This window comes from Filicampus tigris, chromosome 4, assembly GCF_054856515.1.
Source record: "Filicampus tigris isolate MCC_2025a chromosome 4, RoL_Ftig_1.0, whole genome shotgun sequence".
NCBI lineage: Eukaryota > Metazoa > Chordata > Actinopteri > Syngnathiformes > Syngnathidae > Filicampus > Filicampus tigris.
In genome coordinates, this window is record NC_141220.1 from 11,172,967 (window position 1) to 11,188,866 (window position 15,900).

Sequence of the window (15,900 nt, forward strand, 5' to 3'; positions counted from 1 at the left end):
ACAACAAGATTCAGCACAGCCCGGGATTGACAGGTATGCACGACCAAAGTTGCATTACATGTACTGTTTTTTACTGGTCACTTAAAAATTGTGCAAAAATTATCTGCATCATCTGCACAACCATCATAGTATTGCAAGTACCACACCACTGATCACTTTATCTCTGTTCTTATGACTCCAGATTGTTGCACAGCTGTCATTGGGTGGTATTACCTTACTTTATGGAAAAACTTTGTATACTGTACTTAATGTATGTGTCATGAATTTGCTTGTTACTGCAACATTAGTGTACAATACTACCGGAGACAAATTTTTTGTGTACGTTTTACATACTTGGCCTATAAAAGTGATTCTGAATTATAACAATGTTTATTAGCATTATTTTTGGTGTTAAAGTGCTCTGTAAATAATAAAAGTTGAGTGGTGTGGAGTGGTTAATATTAGTATTAGTAGTGTGTAGTAGTAGTATTAATAATAGTGGTAGTCGCTAATGGCCCACTCGCTTGACTTTTCTGCAAGCAGCGCGGATTCGGTTCCTACTCAGTGACGGTGTGCATGTGGGTGTGAATGGCTGTTCGTCTCTATGTGTGCCCTGTGACTGACTGGCGACCAGGTCAGGGTGAAGTCCGCCTTTCACCCGAAGTCCGCTGGGATAGGCTCCAGCACCCCCAGGTAAGCGGTGTTGTACTGGATGGATGTATAATAGTGGTACTGGCAGTAATAGCAGCAGTCGTAGTAGTGTTAGTTTGAAGTCACTGGAGCACGTAGTATCAGGTGTAGCCGCAGAAATAGTAGTAGACTGTAGTTGTCGCTGTTGCATATGAAACGGGAGAGGTGGGAACACAAGTCATAGAAGAAGAAGTCGTTCCATAACAAACAATACGTCACATCCGCTGACCGACGCAGCTGAAGGTAATGTTGTCTCTGCTTAACCTTTACATTTGCGTTCTTTTACAGAGGCTGCCACCAATTTTACACTGACAATGGGACTGATATTTTTTTGGTCGCTCCTTTGTTTTTCCATAAAAAGTTGTAAAATCCGCGCGCTAACAACCTTAGTGTGTAAAAAAAGAAATAACACAGATACCGTTCTACCGGTGTGACTTGATGGTCTTTTAGTTTGTTTAATACTCCATCTCGCGTGTGTCAATACTGGAATTAAAATATCAAAGGTTGTTTAATGCTGAACTAACGTATCGGTCAACAACACTATTGAATGTAGCCTCGTAAAGAATATGTGATGAGACCAGTTAAATCGATTACTGGTTTATATAATGCTCTAGACGAGATTACTTTTTACTATATATGTAGGAAATTCCAACCAATAAAAAAGGCGGTAAGGGTCGGGGGTATATACAAATAGCACTGAATTAATACGTAAATATGTACAGGTTAAAAATGAAAAGGCAGAAGCAAAGTTAATGAATTATGAAATTAAGCCCTCCCTCGATACACTTATACTGTATATCTAAAAATAAATAAGTAAATATATAAATAGATTCATTTGTTGACAACTAAGGGTTTTAGTGAAGATGATGCGAATTTTGATATTTCAATTATTTTAATGTTACATAAAAATTGAAATAAAAGCTAAATAAAATGCAAGTAACTAAGTTTGTATAGGTGCTACCACAAATTTCAGATGTGTAATTTAGATATGGAAGGAATAAGCTAATGTGCTTAATTTTAAGTGTATCTTGATTAAGATGATTTCTGGTGCAATACTTTATATCTGTAGTTGTTAAAAGTTTGGAGTTCACTAGGGCTGCAACTAATGATTACTATAATACTTGATGAATAATTTATTTATTTTGTTGATTAATAAATAAGAATAAGAATAAGAATAAGAATGCCTTTATTGATCCCACAGTGGGGAAATTTTCATTGTTACAGTAGCAAAGATATAGGTCACACAGGGGCGGCGGCATAATGTGGCCATTAATGTATAACATTGACGGCAAACATTTAGAATCAAACCTATGTAGATATACGCAGTAACATGTGTATATACACATGTGTATACACACCAACCTACATCTACATAAAAAATATGAGGAACACTCATTTCGGCCTGTACATAGTACAGAGGAAAAAATACTCTAAGTGACAGTGCTGCAGTGCTGTAGTGAAATGTAAGGAACAGCATTGGATAAAAATAAAACTAGACTAACAGTAGTGGGGAATGTTGAGTATTGCACGGTATTACAGTAGTGGGGAATATTGGGTATTGCACGATACGAGCTCAGGTGCAGGACTGCACAATTGCACTAATGACCGCCAGTTTGTAGAGACTACACAATGTTCTTGTTAAAGAGTCTGACAGCAGCAGGCAAGAAGGAACGGCGGAATCTCTCCTTTGCACAGCGAGGGTGTAACAGTCTGTCACTGAAGGTGCTGTGGAGTGCTGTTAGGGTGCCCTGGAGGGGGTGGTCCGGGTTGCCCAGCATTGATGACAGCTTGGCCAACATCCTCCTGTCCCCCACCGAGTCCACAGAGGCCAGGGAGCAGCCCAGGACAGAGCCGGCCCTCTTGACCAGTTTGTCCAGCCGCTTCTTGTCCCGGGCCGAGACGCCGCCTGCCCAGGTGACCACTCCCTGGAAGATGACCGATGCAACCACCGAGTCATAAAAGTTCCTGAGGAGTGTCCCCTGAACCCCAAAAGACCTCAGTCTCCTGAGTAGGAAGAGTCTGCTCTGACTCTTCCTATAGAGGGCGTCTGTGTTGTCGCACCAGTCCAGTTTATTGTTCAGATGAACACCCAGGTACTTGTAAGTTGAGACTCTCTCAACATCTGTTCCCCGGATGTTCACTGGTGCAGGTGAAGAGTGCTGGCGCCTACCGAAATCCACCACCATTTCTTTGGATTTCCCCGCATTGATCAGGAGGCGGTTCTGCTGGCACCAGTCCACAAAACCCTGAGTAAGTTCTCTGTACTCCCGATCATCTCCGCCTGTGATGAGGCCGACAATCGCAGAGTCGTCAGAGAACTTCTGCAGGTGACAGGTAGGGGTGTTGTAGTTGAAGTCCGAGGTGTAGAGGGTGAACAGGAAGGGAGCCAAGACAGTTCCCTGTGGGGCCCCCGTGCTGCAGAGGAGCACGTCAGACACACAGTCCTGTGTCCTCACATACTGTGGCCGGTTTGTGAGGTAGTCCTGGATCCATGTGGTGAGGTGGTGCGCCACCCCCGCCCGCTCCAGCTTGTCTCCCAGTAGGGTGGGCTGGATGGTGTTGAAAGCACTGGAGAAATCAAAGAACATGATCCTCACAGTGCTCCCCGCCTTCTCCAGGTGGGAGAGTGAAGTGTGGAGGAGGTAGATGATGGCATCATCCACACTGATGCCAGGCTGGTATGCGAACTGGAGTGGGTCCATTGAGGAGCTCACCAGGGGGCGCAGGTGGACAAGGACCAGTCTCTCCAGGGTCTTCATCAGGTGAGACGTCAGCGCCACCGGTCTGAAGCTGTTGAGCTCCTTCGGGTGGGGGGTCTTTGGCACCGGGACCAGGCAGGATGTTTTCCATAGCTGGGGGACCCTGCCCAGCTTCAGGCTCAGGTTGAACATGTGCTGGACAATTCCACACAGCTGGTCTGCGCAGGATTTGAGGAGCTGGGGGCTGATGCCATCTGGACCCGCTGCCTTCCTCGCCTTCATCTTCTTCAGCTGGTTCCTCACCTGAGATGTTGTGAAGGCCAAGGCTGGACAGGAAGGAGTGGTGGCTATCTGGTGTAGCTGGGAGCTGGAGACTGTGGAGAAAAGAGGGGAGGGGGTGACACGCCCAGCAGGAGGAGTAGGTGGAGACTGCAGCAGGAGAGACGGAGTGGAGGCAGGCATCTGATCGAACCTATTGAAAAAGAGATTTAGCTCATTTGCCCACTGCAGGTCCCCCCCAGTGAATTCGGTTTCCATCATTTTATGCAAAAACGGGACTTTGTTTCAAATTGACAGTGCAGAAAATGCACAAACATATATTAATTATGATTCAGTTCCTGGCTTGGTCCATAACATGTCAGAAAAATAGCAAACGTGTTGTTGTTTTCCAAAGTTAAAACATGTGTTTGCAAATGTACTTTGAAAAAACACAAAGATCATAAGTCTGCTTTCATTGAGGACTACAGAAATTTGAGTAGCCTACATTTACAGTATAAAGGCTAAAATTCTGAGAATTTGGACAATTTTAAATTCAACAAGGTCTCTCAACAATCATCAAAATATTTATCGATATGATAATCGATTACTTATTGGTTTAATCAATTAGTTGTTGTAAAATATTCCATATTTCCTATTGAGTTGATCATCAAGTAATTCGTATTTTTTCACACATCAACAAAAATATAAACACAACACTTGTTTTTCCCCGATTTTTTATGAGATGAACACAAAGGTCTAAAACTTTTTCCACATAAACAATATCATAATTTCTCTCAAATATTGTTCACAAACCAGTCTGCGAAGGCACCATTAATGCTGAAAGGTACAAACAGGTTTTGGAGAAATGTGCTGCAATCCGAGCAAAGTGTTTTTCATGGATATGATTATTTCCAAAGCTGGGCATCGTCTGCCCGTCCCCGAGTTTCCGTCCTGCATATTTAATCGTCCCACGTGGTCCCAGACGGTCGGAGCCAGCCAACCGGTGTCGAGAACGGCCTTAACCGATATCACATAACACGGAGGTGCCACACTCCTCCCACACAGTTGAGTCAGGAAAAATAAACAAAAATAAATGAGTGTTGTGTACCTTGTGGTCCCACAGATGCAAGGAGATGTGCCGCATATTCTTTTTATTTCACTGATCACCACGTTATCGGTGTGTGTGTGTGTCAGTTTTTTTTGTTTGATATTTTTTCTTTGGCGGCGTGTCTGCGTGTGAGGTGAAAATTACATTGTCGACGCCGATTGGCTGTCACCGACGAGGGACGGGCCAGGACCACGTGGATCGATTAAATATGCCGGGTGGAATTTCGGCGAAGGAGGGACGATGCCCAGCTCTGATTATTTGACCAAGACAATGCCAAACCACATTCTGCACGTGTTGCAACAGCGTGGCTTCATATTAAAACTACGAGTACTAGACTGGCCTGCCTGCATTCCAGTCCTGTCTCCCATTCAGAATGTTTGCCGCATTATGAAGTGTAAAATATGACAACAGAGACCCCGTTGAACAGCTGAATAGCTGAAGCTGTACATCAAGCAAGAATGGGAAAGGATTCCACCTACAAAGCTTCAACAATTACTGTCCTCAGTTTCCAAACGCTTATTGAATGTTTTTGAAAGAAAAGGTGCTGTAACACACTGGTAAACATGATCCCGTCCCAGATCTTTTTAACGTGTTGCAGGCATAACATTTTAAGTTCATGATTATTTGCTAAAAACAAAAACGGTTATAAGTTTGAACATTAAATAACTGGTCTTTGCAGTGTATTCAAATACATATAGGTCGAATATTATTTGTAAATTATTATGTTCTGTTTTATTTGTATTTTACATAATGTCCCAACATCAATGGAATTGGGGTTGTGTGTGTATATGTGTATGTGTGTATATATATATATATATATATATATATATATATATATATATATATGAGAGAGAGAGAGAGAGAGAGACGTATTTGTGACATTTAGGACCCAATACAGACCCTTGTGGAGCACTGCTTTCTGTTGGTGGGATAGTCCATTTAATGCTGCTTTTTTTCAACGTAATGAGTCCGATTACTTAAATAACTTCTAATCTAATTGTTTGCTAGTCCCCTTATTACTTAATGTTCCTTTTATTAAAGCAAAACATCATGATTACTCTTGAACACTTTTATAAAGAAAAACCTCATGATTACTCTTGAACACTTTTTTAAAGATCACTAAAAATTCCTGCCGTTATTAATAATTAAAAACATGTTATTGGTTATTTCTTTTGCTAACTCAAAAACTGCTATTGAAGTGGAGCGATTTTTCGCTCAACCTATGTACTCTATTCAAAGGGTGATGCAATGTTTGGCAAGGGGTCACTAAGGCGTTACTAGAATCTGTCTACGTCCTGCAGCTTTTCCATCTCTCCCTGCTGCAACACACCTGTTAAAATGATCAGCTCATCAGCAAGCTCTTGAGAAACCTGATAACGATCCTGATCATTTTAACAGGTGTGTTACAGATTGAAAACCTGCAGGACAGGTGCCCTCGAGGACCGGAGTTGTTGACCCCTGGTCACCAATTTCTTCTTCTCCTTCATAGGTGACCAGGACAAGGCGTTACTTTCATCAATGTTGCGCCTCATCACTGCATCACTGTGCCTTCAGTGCCACCGTGTGACGTCTTTACCTTCAAACCTCAGACCATGTGGGACACTCAGCTCGGCAGAGAACCAACAGACTGTGGAGGTTCTGTATGGTCTTTCTGTGGACGTCCAAAAGGTGAGAAAGCTTAAAGGCTGGGTCCTGCATCAGAATCCGGCCTACACAAAGGAGGTTGCAGATTTATTGAAGGACCTCGGTGCCTCAGACACCACCATTTCTCAGATATTAACAGTTTACCCTGAGGCCGTGCTCTGCAATCCAGACCAAACACTTGCACAGAAAGAGCTCTGGATGTCAGTGTGTCCCAAGCAGAAAGAGCTGGTTGGTCTCATAGAGAAATTCCCAGCCTCCTTCTTCACCTCCTCAAGTCACCATGACAACCAGCGCGACAACATCACTTACCTTCAAAGCTTAAACCTCAACAAGCGTATGATCACCAAGCTCATGGCCAGTGCCCCGCAGAGCTTCAGTCGTCCAGTGGAGCAGAACAAGGACATGGTTCGCACCCTCCAGCAGACCTACCAGGACCTCGGGGGAGATGAGGCCAACATGAAGATCTGGCTTCAGAAGCTGCTGAGCCAGAACCCCTTTGTGCTCCTCAAAACGCCCGAAGTCCTGAGGCAAAACATGCTCTTCCTGCAAGACAGAGGTTTCAGCACAGCCGAGCTCCTCTACCTCCTCTCCAAATTGAAGGGCTTTGTCATTGAGCTGAACCCAGATAGCATGTGCCGCACCCTGACCTACTCCCAGCAGACCTTGGGGTGCTCCGAGGCTGAGCTGCGGGACATCGTCGTCAGCTGTCCGGCGTTACTCTACTACCCTGAAGATATTCTGGCTGAGCGCTTCCAGGAGCTCCTTCGCGCCGGAATCAGCATGCATCAAATTACGCAAACCCCGACTGTGCTGGAACTGACAACGCAAATAGTTCATTATCGCATCCAGAGACTGAAGTCAAGCGGTTATGATATAACGACAGCTAGTCTGGACGTTCTTAATGGTACCAAGAAGGACTTTGAAGTGAGCTATGGGAAACTACAGCTACGCAGAGAGAGACCACTTTTTAACCCTGTTGCTCCATTAAAAGGAGACGACTGACGAACATTCAAGGGACACTTGCCATACCTGCCTTTGACAACGGCAGAAAGGTATTAGTTCAACAACAGGTTTAGTTCCGGAGTTGGATGACAACATTCATGCAACCACATACATTTAAAAAGGAAGAATAATGTAAAACCTTGTTTACTATTCTTTGGAACTATGTCATGATCAAAGTGATGTATCTTAAACGTGAGTTAAACTTGAAACCAATTAAACATTGAAATGCTTCTGTTCAAATGAAATGATAATGCTGTCTATGTACCTGATTTATTTTTAGCCATGGGATGGTTGCTGTTGCAAACAGATTACAACCACACAATGTTAGCTTGACGATGACTGACCTTTAAAATGAAAAGAACACGAGAATGGGACAGGATTGTGAAATGTTAAAAACAATTGGACAAAAGTAATGAGACACCTACCTGTATTAACTAGTCCGGAGTAAAAAAGAAGGCTAAGATCTGTGTGTGCTCTTCAATAACAACCCCCACCCCACCCTTAGTTCAGGCTCGCAGTCACTGTGTGCTGCATCCCATGTAATGAGTGTCAATTTAATTTCCCCTAGAGTCATTAAAAACAGTGAAATTGAGAGAAAAAAAATAAAACTGTCATTAAAACTGTTCCCACATTTTTTTTTTTTGTATGTAAAACCTTGGTAGGATGGAGATAGGCCGGATTGAGTATCTTATCAAAGTATCAATACTTTTGTCCATGCAGCGTATCCAAATGAAAGCCTTTGTGGTGCTTCAAACCAAAAACCATTGTGGACATCGGGGCTTAGTGACTTTGCTTGCTGGTGAAAATTCACGTTGAAAAAACAACAATCGTCCAGTGTGAGATCAGATACTGTATGTGATAACAATGTCTGTTAAAATGCTGCAGCTGCCAAATGAGAAAAGAATTCCAACTGATCTCCTCATCACATTACATTTGCATCCACTGAATTATGCATTTGTCAAATGTATGGCCGAGTTTAAAGGAAAACAAACAAACCATTTTATTTACGGCTCGTGCAAATGTCTCATTTTACTACACCGTTCTTGGCGGAACAGCTGTTTCCCTCCGGCAAGCAATCAAACAATTCCATTGTTACTTTCCAGATGGGGACACTTTATTATGACCCATTTCACCAGGAAAATGTTCTATCATTCTCGTTTTTAAACCGTACCACATAATGAGATGGCAAAAAGTCCTCTTGATTTGAGTTGGAAATGCTTTTGTGTCACCTTCATCCAGTGAGCTGACTTGCGTTTCGAACGTCTTTTATGCAAAAAGGGACTGCAACTACGTTTGAATTCATTTCAAAGGACTAATGCCCCTCATGTGTTTTAGCTTTTGAGTTACGAAAGGCCGCATTCTTTCTGAGTAAACAAATGGGGCGTTCTTTGTCTTACAGTGTGCTATTGTTTTTATAACCAGCCACATCCCTTTAAATGCGTCGTGAGTGCTTTTGTTTTCCAGCTGATGAACAAAGAAAGAAAGCAAGGGCTTGAGTGTCCGGAGTGGGGAGGAGCAAGAAGAAAACATATACCTTAACAACTTGCACTTCCCATCTGCTGCCGTCATCATCACTCAGCATGACTGTGTAGTCATGGTGATAGCCGCTGGGCAGATAATGAAAAAGTGAGTGCATCTGGTGATAATGCATGTGAGCTCAGCAGATGGATGCTTGAATAGGAATCACATTGAGACCATTCACAACAGAAAAGCCCCAAGGGGGCCTGAGTGATGCTTCATATACACTCATCAGCTGACTAATTTTACACATCCTTTCCTTTAGCTTGTCATGTTGCTAGGTTGAAGCCTCTGTTGTACACTCGTGGCAAGTAATACGTGCAGATCATCCTGGGAATTGAGTATATTTGTATATAAAAAGCAATGAATTGCATTGTTGTTACTCAGCCTCATTTTATGTGAACATTGTTTTATTTTTAGCACAACCGCATACTCAGACCTGCTACAACATAAGGTACACTTCATCTGATGAGATCCAATGCGAGTGATAATGAAGTTTGCCTGCAGGAATACAATTTTGAAGTGTTAATTTAACAATATATTTATTATTGTGGGTGTACCTTATTGAGTCGGCATGGTGAAATAGCAGTCTGCCTTGTACGCATGCGATCTTGGTTCGAATCCCTGTTGGAAGATACTTGCATGATTTTTATTCCACATTTCAGAATCTAAATGAATAAATTGTCATAGGTGTACTTGTACAATAAATGTGAGTGAATATGTCTTTGCCTTTGTGTGCCCTGTAAGTCTAAATATTGGACACGCCTCTCAGTATGGTGCTTTGGAGTCCTGAACCCATGCAAAGGTTGATTTCAATAATAAACTGTGTTCATGAAAATCTGAAAGTGCCCAAATCATAACTGCGCATTATTCTACCGTTTTTGGAAAGGCAGGTTACTTTGTTTTTGGAAATCATGAGCGGTCGTAATATTTGGCCAGTCGGTACTCTGTATCTGGTAGGCCGACAGTTTGTGTTGTGGGGGTTTGAACAAGCACATAAACCTCACATGCAATTATAATTATACCTAACTATTCAATGACCATTTTGTTCAACTGAACACATTTTGGAGCTGCTGATGGAAGCAGATGACACAGGGCCTTGGTCAGCTCCAAAACGGCAAAGCCATCTGTGATCACTTGTCCTTTGCTCACTGTCCCTCAATGGCAAAGTCGAGCCAGAGAGGTTAATAAGGATGAGCATAAATTGTCCTTTTTCATTTCCAACGTGGCACAGGTTGATATTAGTCGCGCTTAACTTATTGCCTGTATGAGGCATCTATCTCAGCAGAAACAGATGACCTCTGCAATTAAAAGCAATGAATTCCAGCTGAAGTGGGACCATACATTCACTGTGGTAATAAATACCCCCAATTTGAAGTCAGTTTAAGTTCATATCTTGTTATATTTTAAGCACGGTCTTCAAGCACTGCAGTAGATGTTATTCAAAATGTATTGAACTATACACCAGTTATTGTACCATACTGTATTGTTGGAAGTGGTCAAAAAAATATAGTTGGTTCGCCTTTGCAGGTATAAGAAGCTCAACTGTTAACTTTCTACAAGACAATGGAACGGCTGTGAGAATTGCTTTTCATTCATCCAGAAAACATTTGTGAGGTCGGACGTCACTGATGTTGGACGTGATGGACCTACTAGCTCACTTGCTCATCTCAATGAAGTTTGATGATGTTGGATCCAAAGAATTGTCCTAAAGTTCTGGGTGAGATGAAGAATTAAGATAAACTTCTCATTGATGAATTGTTATAAATGAATAGAAATGTGTTTGTGTGGGCTATATCGTGTATTTATTCCTGGACGAACGTGTAACTGAGACATGGACTCTATTATGCACTTAGGGTCCAACTACACAATGTAACAACACCAGAAGATTCAAAACGAAATTCACCACTTTTATACAATATCAATAGTCATTGTTTTAGCGCAGTTAAATCAAGCGCACGTATAAGAACCTTATTGTTCCTGATTTGGTGTCAGATGTTCTTCAAATACTTTGTGATTACATTTATTTCATGTGTTAATCTTTGAAGGTGAGAATGATAAACAGAAGTGATAAAACAAGGAATCGAGGTCTACAGAAACATGAATCAATTGAAAAGTGACCCGTGATATGGAATGTCAAATAGATTGTGAGTCTTCATCACTGCCTGAAACCCTTTGAAGGAAGGGCCTCTAACAGAGCGATCATGGGATAAATATATCCCATGCAGTGCAGTTTATTTCAACTAGTTTTTTTTTAATTACATAGAACAATCCTCTGAAATAAAACGCCAGTATATCATCCTGTGGTTAAGTCTAATGCAAGATAACACATAATATTTAGCATATATTTTATACATTTTATTGGGGTGGTTGTTAGTTTTGTCTAATTTAAAAAAAATAACAAAACAAAAAAGCGAGTACTCGCTGCCTTTCCATACTTAATTGCCATATATTTGGTTGAAAGCTAGTTTTAAGTATTCTTTCACAGTTTTGTCCGGCGGTCACGGTGTAGTGGAGACTTCAGTTTTTGTATAGTGCTTTGCCACTCTCTAGTGGTAATGACGTGCAACGGCAATTTCATTTTAATAAAATTGTACACAAAAATGTCACATTTGACCATTCACATCAGCTGTAAATTATGCTGTCAATCAAGGGTTGCAATAATACTGTTAAATTGTAATGCAGACAAATATGACAAGCAGTGGGACAAAAAAATCCCCTCCAACTATGTCATTTTACCATCTACTATCACACTACATTTATCAAAACAAAAATGACTAACTTGTAACATAACAAACTATGGAGTGTACCCGTTGCAAAGGTTTGTGAAAAATAACATTCATTAATGATCTGTTACCTCAATTATGCTCGGTGGCAATTTAGCACATCAATAAGAGACAACACACTAAGACAAAAGGTAGTGTCATGTTGGATATTATTTCATAGCTCTCTGTGCTATATATATAGATTTGTGAAATTGTGGCAACAGTTTAGTTTATCGGTCTGAGAAAACAGATTAATAACCTGAGGGAGCAGATTGCCCATGAATATTATTTTTCTCATACCTTGGCACAAAGGGGACTCCGTCCAAACCATTACTAAAATGAAACAGAAATGACGAAGGTGTGACATACAGTCGTGCAACAGTCACTCACCCTCAACAACACAACATATTTGTTTTCATAACAGTCAGAACTAACACTAAAAATCTGGGTACAAAAATTGGAATGCTGCTAGAGTTTTATGGGTTACAATACCAACATTTAAGACATTATGTAAGTGTCATTCAAAACATTCTCTTCATTTCCTCAATGTGCATCCTTCCTCTTGAATACCTGGAATTGATATTTAATGCCATTCTCCTCGTGGATTCCACTTGGTACTCCAGGAAATCTTATTTGGAGACAAAATAATAAAAAAAAGTAACCAATATATACAGCCTAAAAGAAAAATCAATACAGTTACTGTAGCTTGAACACAGCAAGTGACCTTAAATTAGACAATGAAAAGTAAACTTTACGGACTATATGATGAACTTGTGATAGAATATTTAACTCCCTTTAAGTGAAACGGGAAGGCACCACAAAATGTCATTTTTTTTTCATCCATCTATTTTCGATACCGCTTGCCCTTATTAAGGTCGTGGATGAATTTGGAAGGTGTCCCACCTGACTTCCGGCGAGAGGCAAGGTACACCCTGGATTGGCCAGCAGCCAATTGTAGGGCACACGTACTCTTTTCAAGCAAAGTCCTCACATTATTGAACTCACGTCTTCACCTTATTTTGTTTCACAACAACTTCATTGTACCTCAACTACTGTATACCAGAGTACAACTAAATCATCCATCCATCCATTTTCTATACCACTTGTCCTCTTGAGGGTCCCAGATGACTTCAGGCAAAAGGCGGACTACGTCCTGGACTGGTTTCCAGTCACTCACAAAAAAATTGCTCACCTTGCCCACCACACTGAGTGGGAATTGACATTCAGGTACATATAAAGGAAAACCTTTACATCTGAATGGAACAAGTAATCATGTGTTCAAGGGGACACAGGTAAGTAGAAGAACAAGCATGTACGAGGACACACACCCTTCCTGTTTTTTGAAGATTTGTGGATCCATCTCAGGGAAGAAGACATCACACTCAAATTCAGCCATTATATCTGTCAGGAAAACCAAATCGCACCAGGGATGATCCAGTGCATCCTGTAAAAAAGATACTGTATGTAGACTAAAATGACAGATTCAGACTGACACAATGACAGCAACATGTGATATCTGGTACATTAAGTGTGCAGTAACCCCCTCACTGCCCAGTCAATCTAATGAGTCAGTTTTTACTCGGTTAGCGGGTTTTTGAGACATCAAGAAGGGATTTGTGCCACCCAACAACTCAATAGGGCCTGGCTCTCCGTTTTCCACAACGTGTACCTTGTAGACCCGAGTGCCTCCAACAACCCAAATGGTCTCAATCAAGTCTGCGAGCGGGTACTGTGCGGCCAAAAGGACAGCACTCTCCATGTCCGGACACAGGAAGTGGGCATGATCTGGGACCGTCCTGTGAGATAAAAGGAGTGTCACGAGAGGTACGGTAAGTGAATGTACAACAACAATGTATAATGACTGCCACCAATATTCATCTTGATCATACAGTATCTCTTCTCTTCTCTGTATAAAGGTGAAGTTGCACTCACTGCAGTGTTTCACTCAAGACCGCATTCAAAACATTAGCCATTGGGAACATAATTGGAGGGTTTGAGAACCAGCACAGTTTGCCCCACACCAACATATTGAACTTTCCTGTAAAGAAAATAATAAAAAATAGAAACGTTTGACTTGCGTCTGACTTAAAGACTAAATGCTAAGTGAAAACGTGTTTTTTTTTTGTTGTTGTTTTTTTTTAAGTTTGATTCAGATATTCAATTCCTAATGTTAGGACTGAAATTCTCATAGTGATATGCCTCCTAATATTTGAACTACATACAGAAAAAGTACATTTGTGTTGTAATTTAAGGACCAAATAATTAACATTTATAACTGAGGAACATATTGTCGTTAAATAATAATACTGTACAATGTACACCAATTCATTTGATCATATGAGGTGTTTTGATATTCAATTATCCATCCATTATCCAAGCCGCTTATAATTGGATCACTCAAGAAGTACTGGTCCATTTAAGTGAAAGTAAAACTAACCCTTTTAGTAACTGAACAAGAAATTATGTAAATGTTTGAATGTAACGCCTCCACGTATATGTGCATTAAGGCATCTAGTTCAGGACACTTCAGTTCAAAATTGGAGATTGAAGTTGACATTACCTGGTTTTGAGACTTGTGTAACGCTTTGGAGAAAGTACTGGAATTCAGATCTGCAAATTAGATTTTAAGAAACAATAGAAAACAAGTCAGTTTTCAGAAGCTTCATGTTTCTTCTTGTCCCCTTCAAACATGTCAATGGTCTATATTTGTCAATATTCAGTTTTAAAATTTCAAAATGATCATTTCTGACCAGTATGAAGTCTTAATTGTAATTTGTAAACATGCACACAAACTATATGTACAACTTAGTCACTTCATAATAACAGGAATAATGTAACTGGAGAAAATGTGGAAATTGTACAATGCTCGTATAGTCCACAATCACAGTTGCTTAGCAAATGCAGAGCTTTGCTTTCAATTTAAAATGAGCATCTTAAAGAGAAAAGTCAACCCAAACATATTTTTTTTGAAGAATATGTTCTATGCAAGCCCACTAGTTGAAACGTTTAGTATTGCGGCTGTATTTTGCAGTGGTGTAAAACAGTATGATGCAGCACATTTGTAAATAATTAGAACCATATGAGCACACACCCCGAGAGCGTCGATGAAAACGTTGCTCTACATTTCTCTAAATTTGCTCTACAGCCTTTGGACTGGATAATGAATGGCGCAGCCTTCAGTCTATCTATAACTTTAGTGTTTTGAGGTTTATCATGAGCGTGAAATCGAGTGAAGCAATGAGCGTGACGTGACAAATGTCACTTTATACGTTCCAATGAATGTTACTACGGGTATACTATTTTAAAGTATTCTGTGTGCGGCCTTGACCGTCCGCGGCCTTGTATTTGTGCATGGTTTCAACAAACATCAAAAGATATTTAAAAGGTCGAAAAGTGTTTAAAATAGTGTTTTTCTGAGCCGAAAGAGCCTTACGGTAGATTCCAGGGCAGTGTGCCATTTTTTCCGATGCCTCTGTCTTTGCACACCGCTGCGATGACGCGAACAGGTTTCTTCTGCACTTTCCGGCGATCCTCTTCCATCCTCAGAAACCCACACCAGTTCACTTCCCACGAGAAGCTCGGATCTTTATCCGTTGCCGGGCGGACGAGTGAATCCTTCTGAAACCGCCCACCGGGCTTGGGTTGCTATTGGCTTGATTCGCTAATGTGAGTTTGTCTAACTTGTACAAAGCAGCGTTTGAGCATGCGCCTTCCATACTTTGGGGGCGCACGACTCCGCATAATTATCGTGTCACAGGGTGGCAACTCAAAATGGCATGTAAAATAACAATTTTACTAATGTCCCATTTACATAATTAACTGACAAAAGATTGTCATGGTTCTGCTGTGTTTCAGTCAGTCAGCTGACTTGTGGGCGTGTCCTTCGACGCCGCACCTTTTCTGCATCTCAATCAAATCGAGGACTTTGAAAGGACAGCGGCGGCGAAGGCTCGTCGTCAGATTATCCCACCTTGCTTGCTCTCATCGCCCCAAGGGTTGATTTTCTTGACTTAGCTAAAACTTGATCACCTATTGTTCGCGTGTTTTTTTTCTCGAGTATAGTGTTTGGTTATTTCGTACGGTGTACAGGTACTTTGTTTTCTCAACTGAAGTTTTCCTGTAGCGTTAGTCATTTCCTTGCCTTATTTGCAAGCGTTTTCTGTTATCCCGTTTTTCCTGGCGCTGTGCCTGCGGCTTTAGTTGTACTTTGGACGGTAGTATTTTATTTCTTTTTACA

General features: G+C 41.1%; 2 protein-coding genes across 5 annotated transcripts; one reads left to right on the top strand and one right to left on the bottom strand.

The window, feature by feature from the left end:
* Positions 1-551: 551 nt before the first annotated feature.
* On the top strand, positions 552-7,631 carry mterf2 (mitochondrial transcription termination factor 2). Of its 4 annotated transcripts, XM_086029471.1 has the most exons (3): positions 751-912; positions 6,224-6,402; positions 6,508-7,631. In XM_086029471.1, exons 2-3 carry the CDS (start codon positions 6,253-6,255, stop codon positions 7,378-7,380), a joined length of 1,023 nt encoding a protein of 340 aa, XP_085885597.1. In that variant the 5' UTR covers positions 751-912; positions 6,224-6,252; the 3' UTR covers positions 7,381-7,631. The 4 variants fall into 4 exon arrangements, with proteins under 4 accessions (XP_085885595.1, XP_085885597.1, XP_085885594.1 ...); XM_086029469.1 differs by lacking the exon at positions 751-912 and adding an exon at positions 552-672 and having other exon boundaries at positions 6,224-7,631; XM_086029468.1 differs by having other exon boundaries at positions 752-912; positions 6,224-7,631.
* Positions 7,632-11,241: 3,610 nt separating this feature from the next.
* LOC147148478 (dihydrofolate reductase) lies at positions 11,242-15,493 on the bottom strand. The gene is made up of 6 exons (XM_086028603.1): positions 15,097-15,493; positions 14,224-14,273; positions 13,596-13,701; positions 13,333-13,459; positions 12,992-13,107; positions 11,242-12,291 (listed from the first exon to the last, which is right to left on the bottom strand). Exons 1-6 carry the CDS (start codon positions 15,201-15,203, stop codon positions 12,207-12,209), a joined length of 591 nt encoding a protein of 196 aa, XP_085884729.1. The 5' UTR covers positions 15,204-15,493; the 3' UTR covers positions 11,242-12,206.
* Positions 15,494-15,900: the final 407 nt, after the last annotated feature.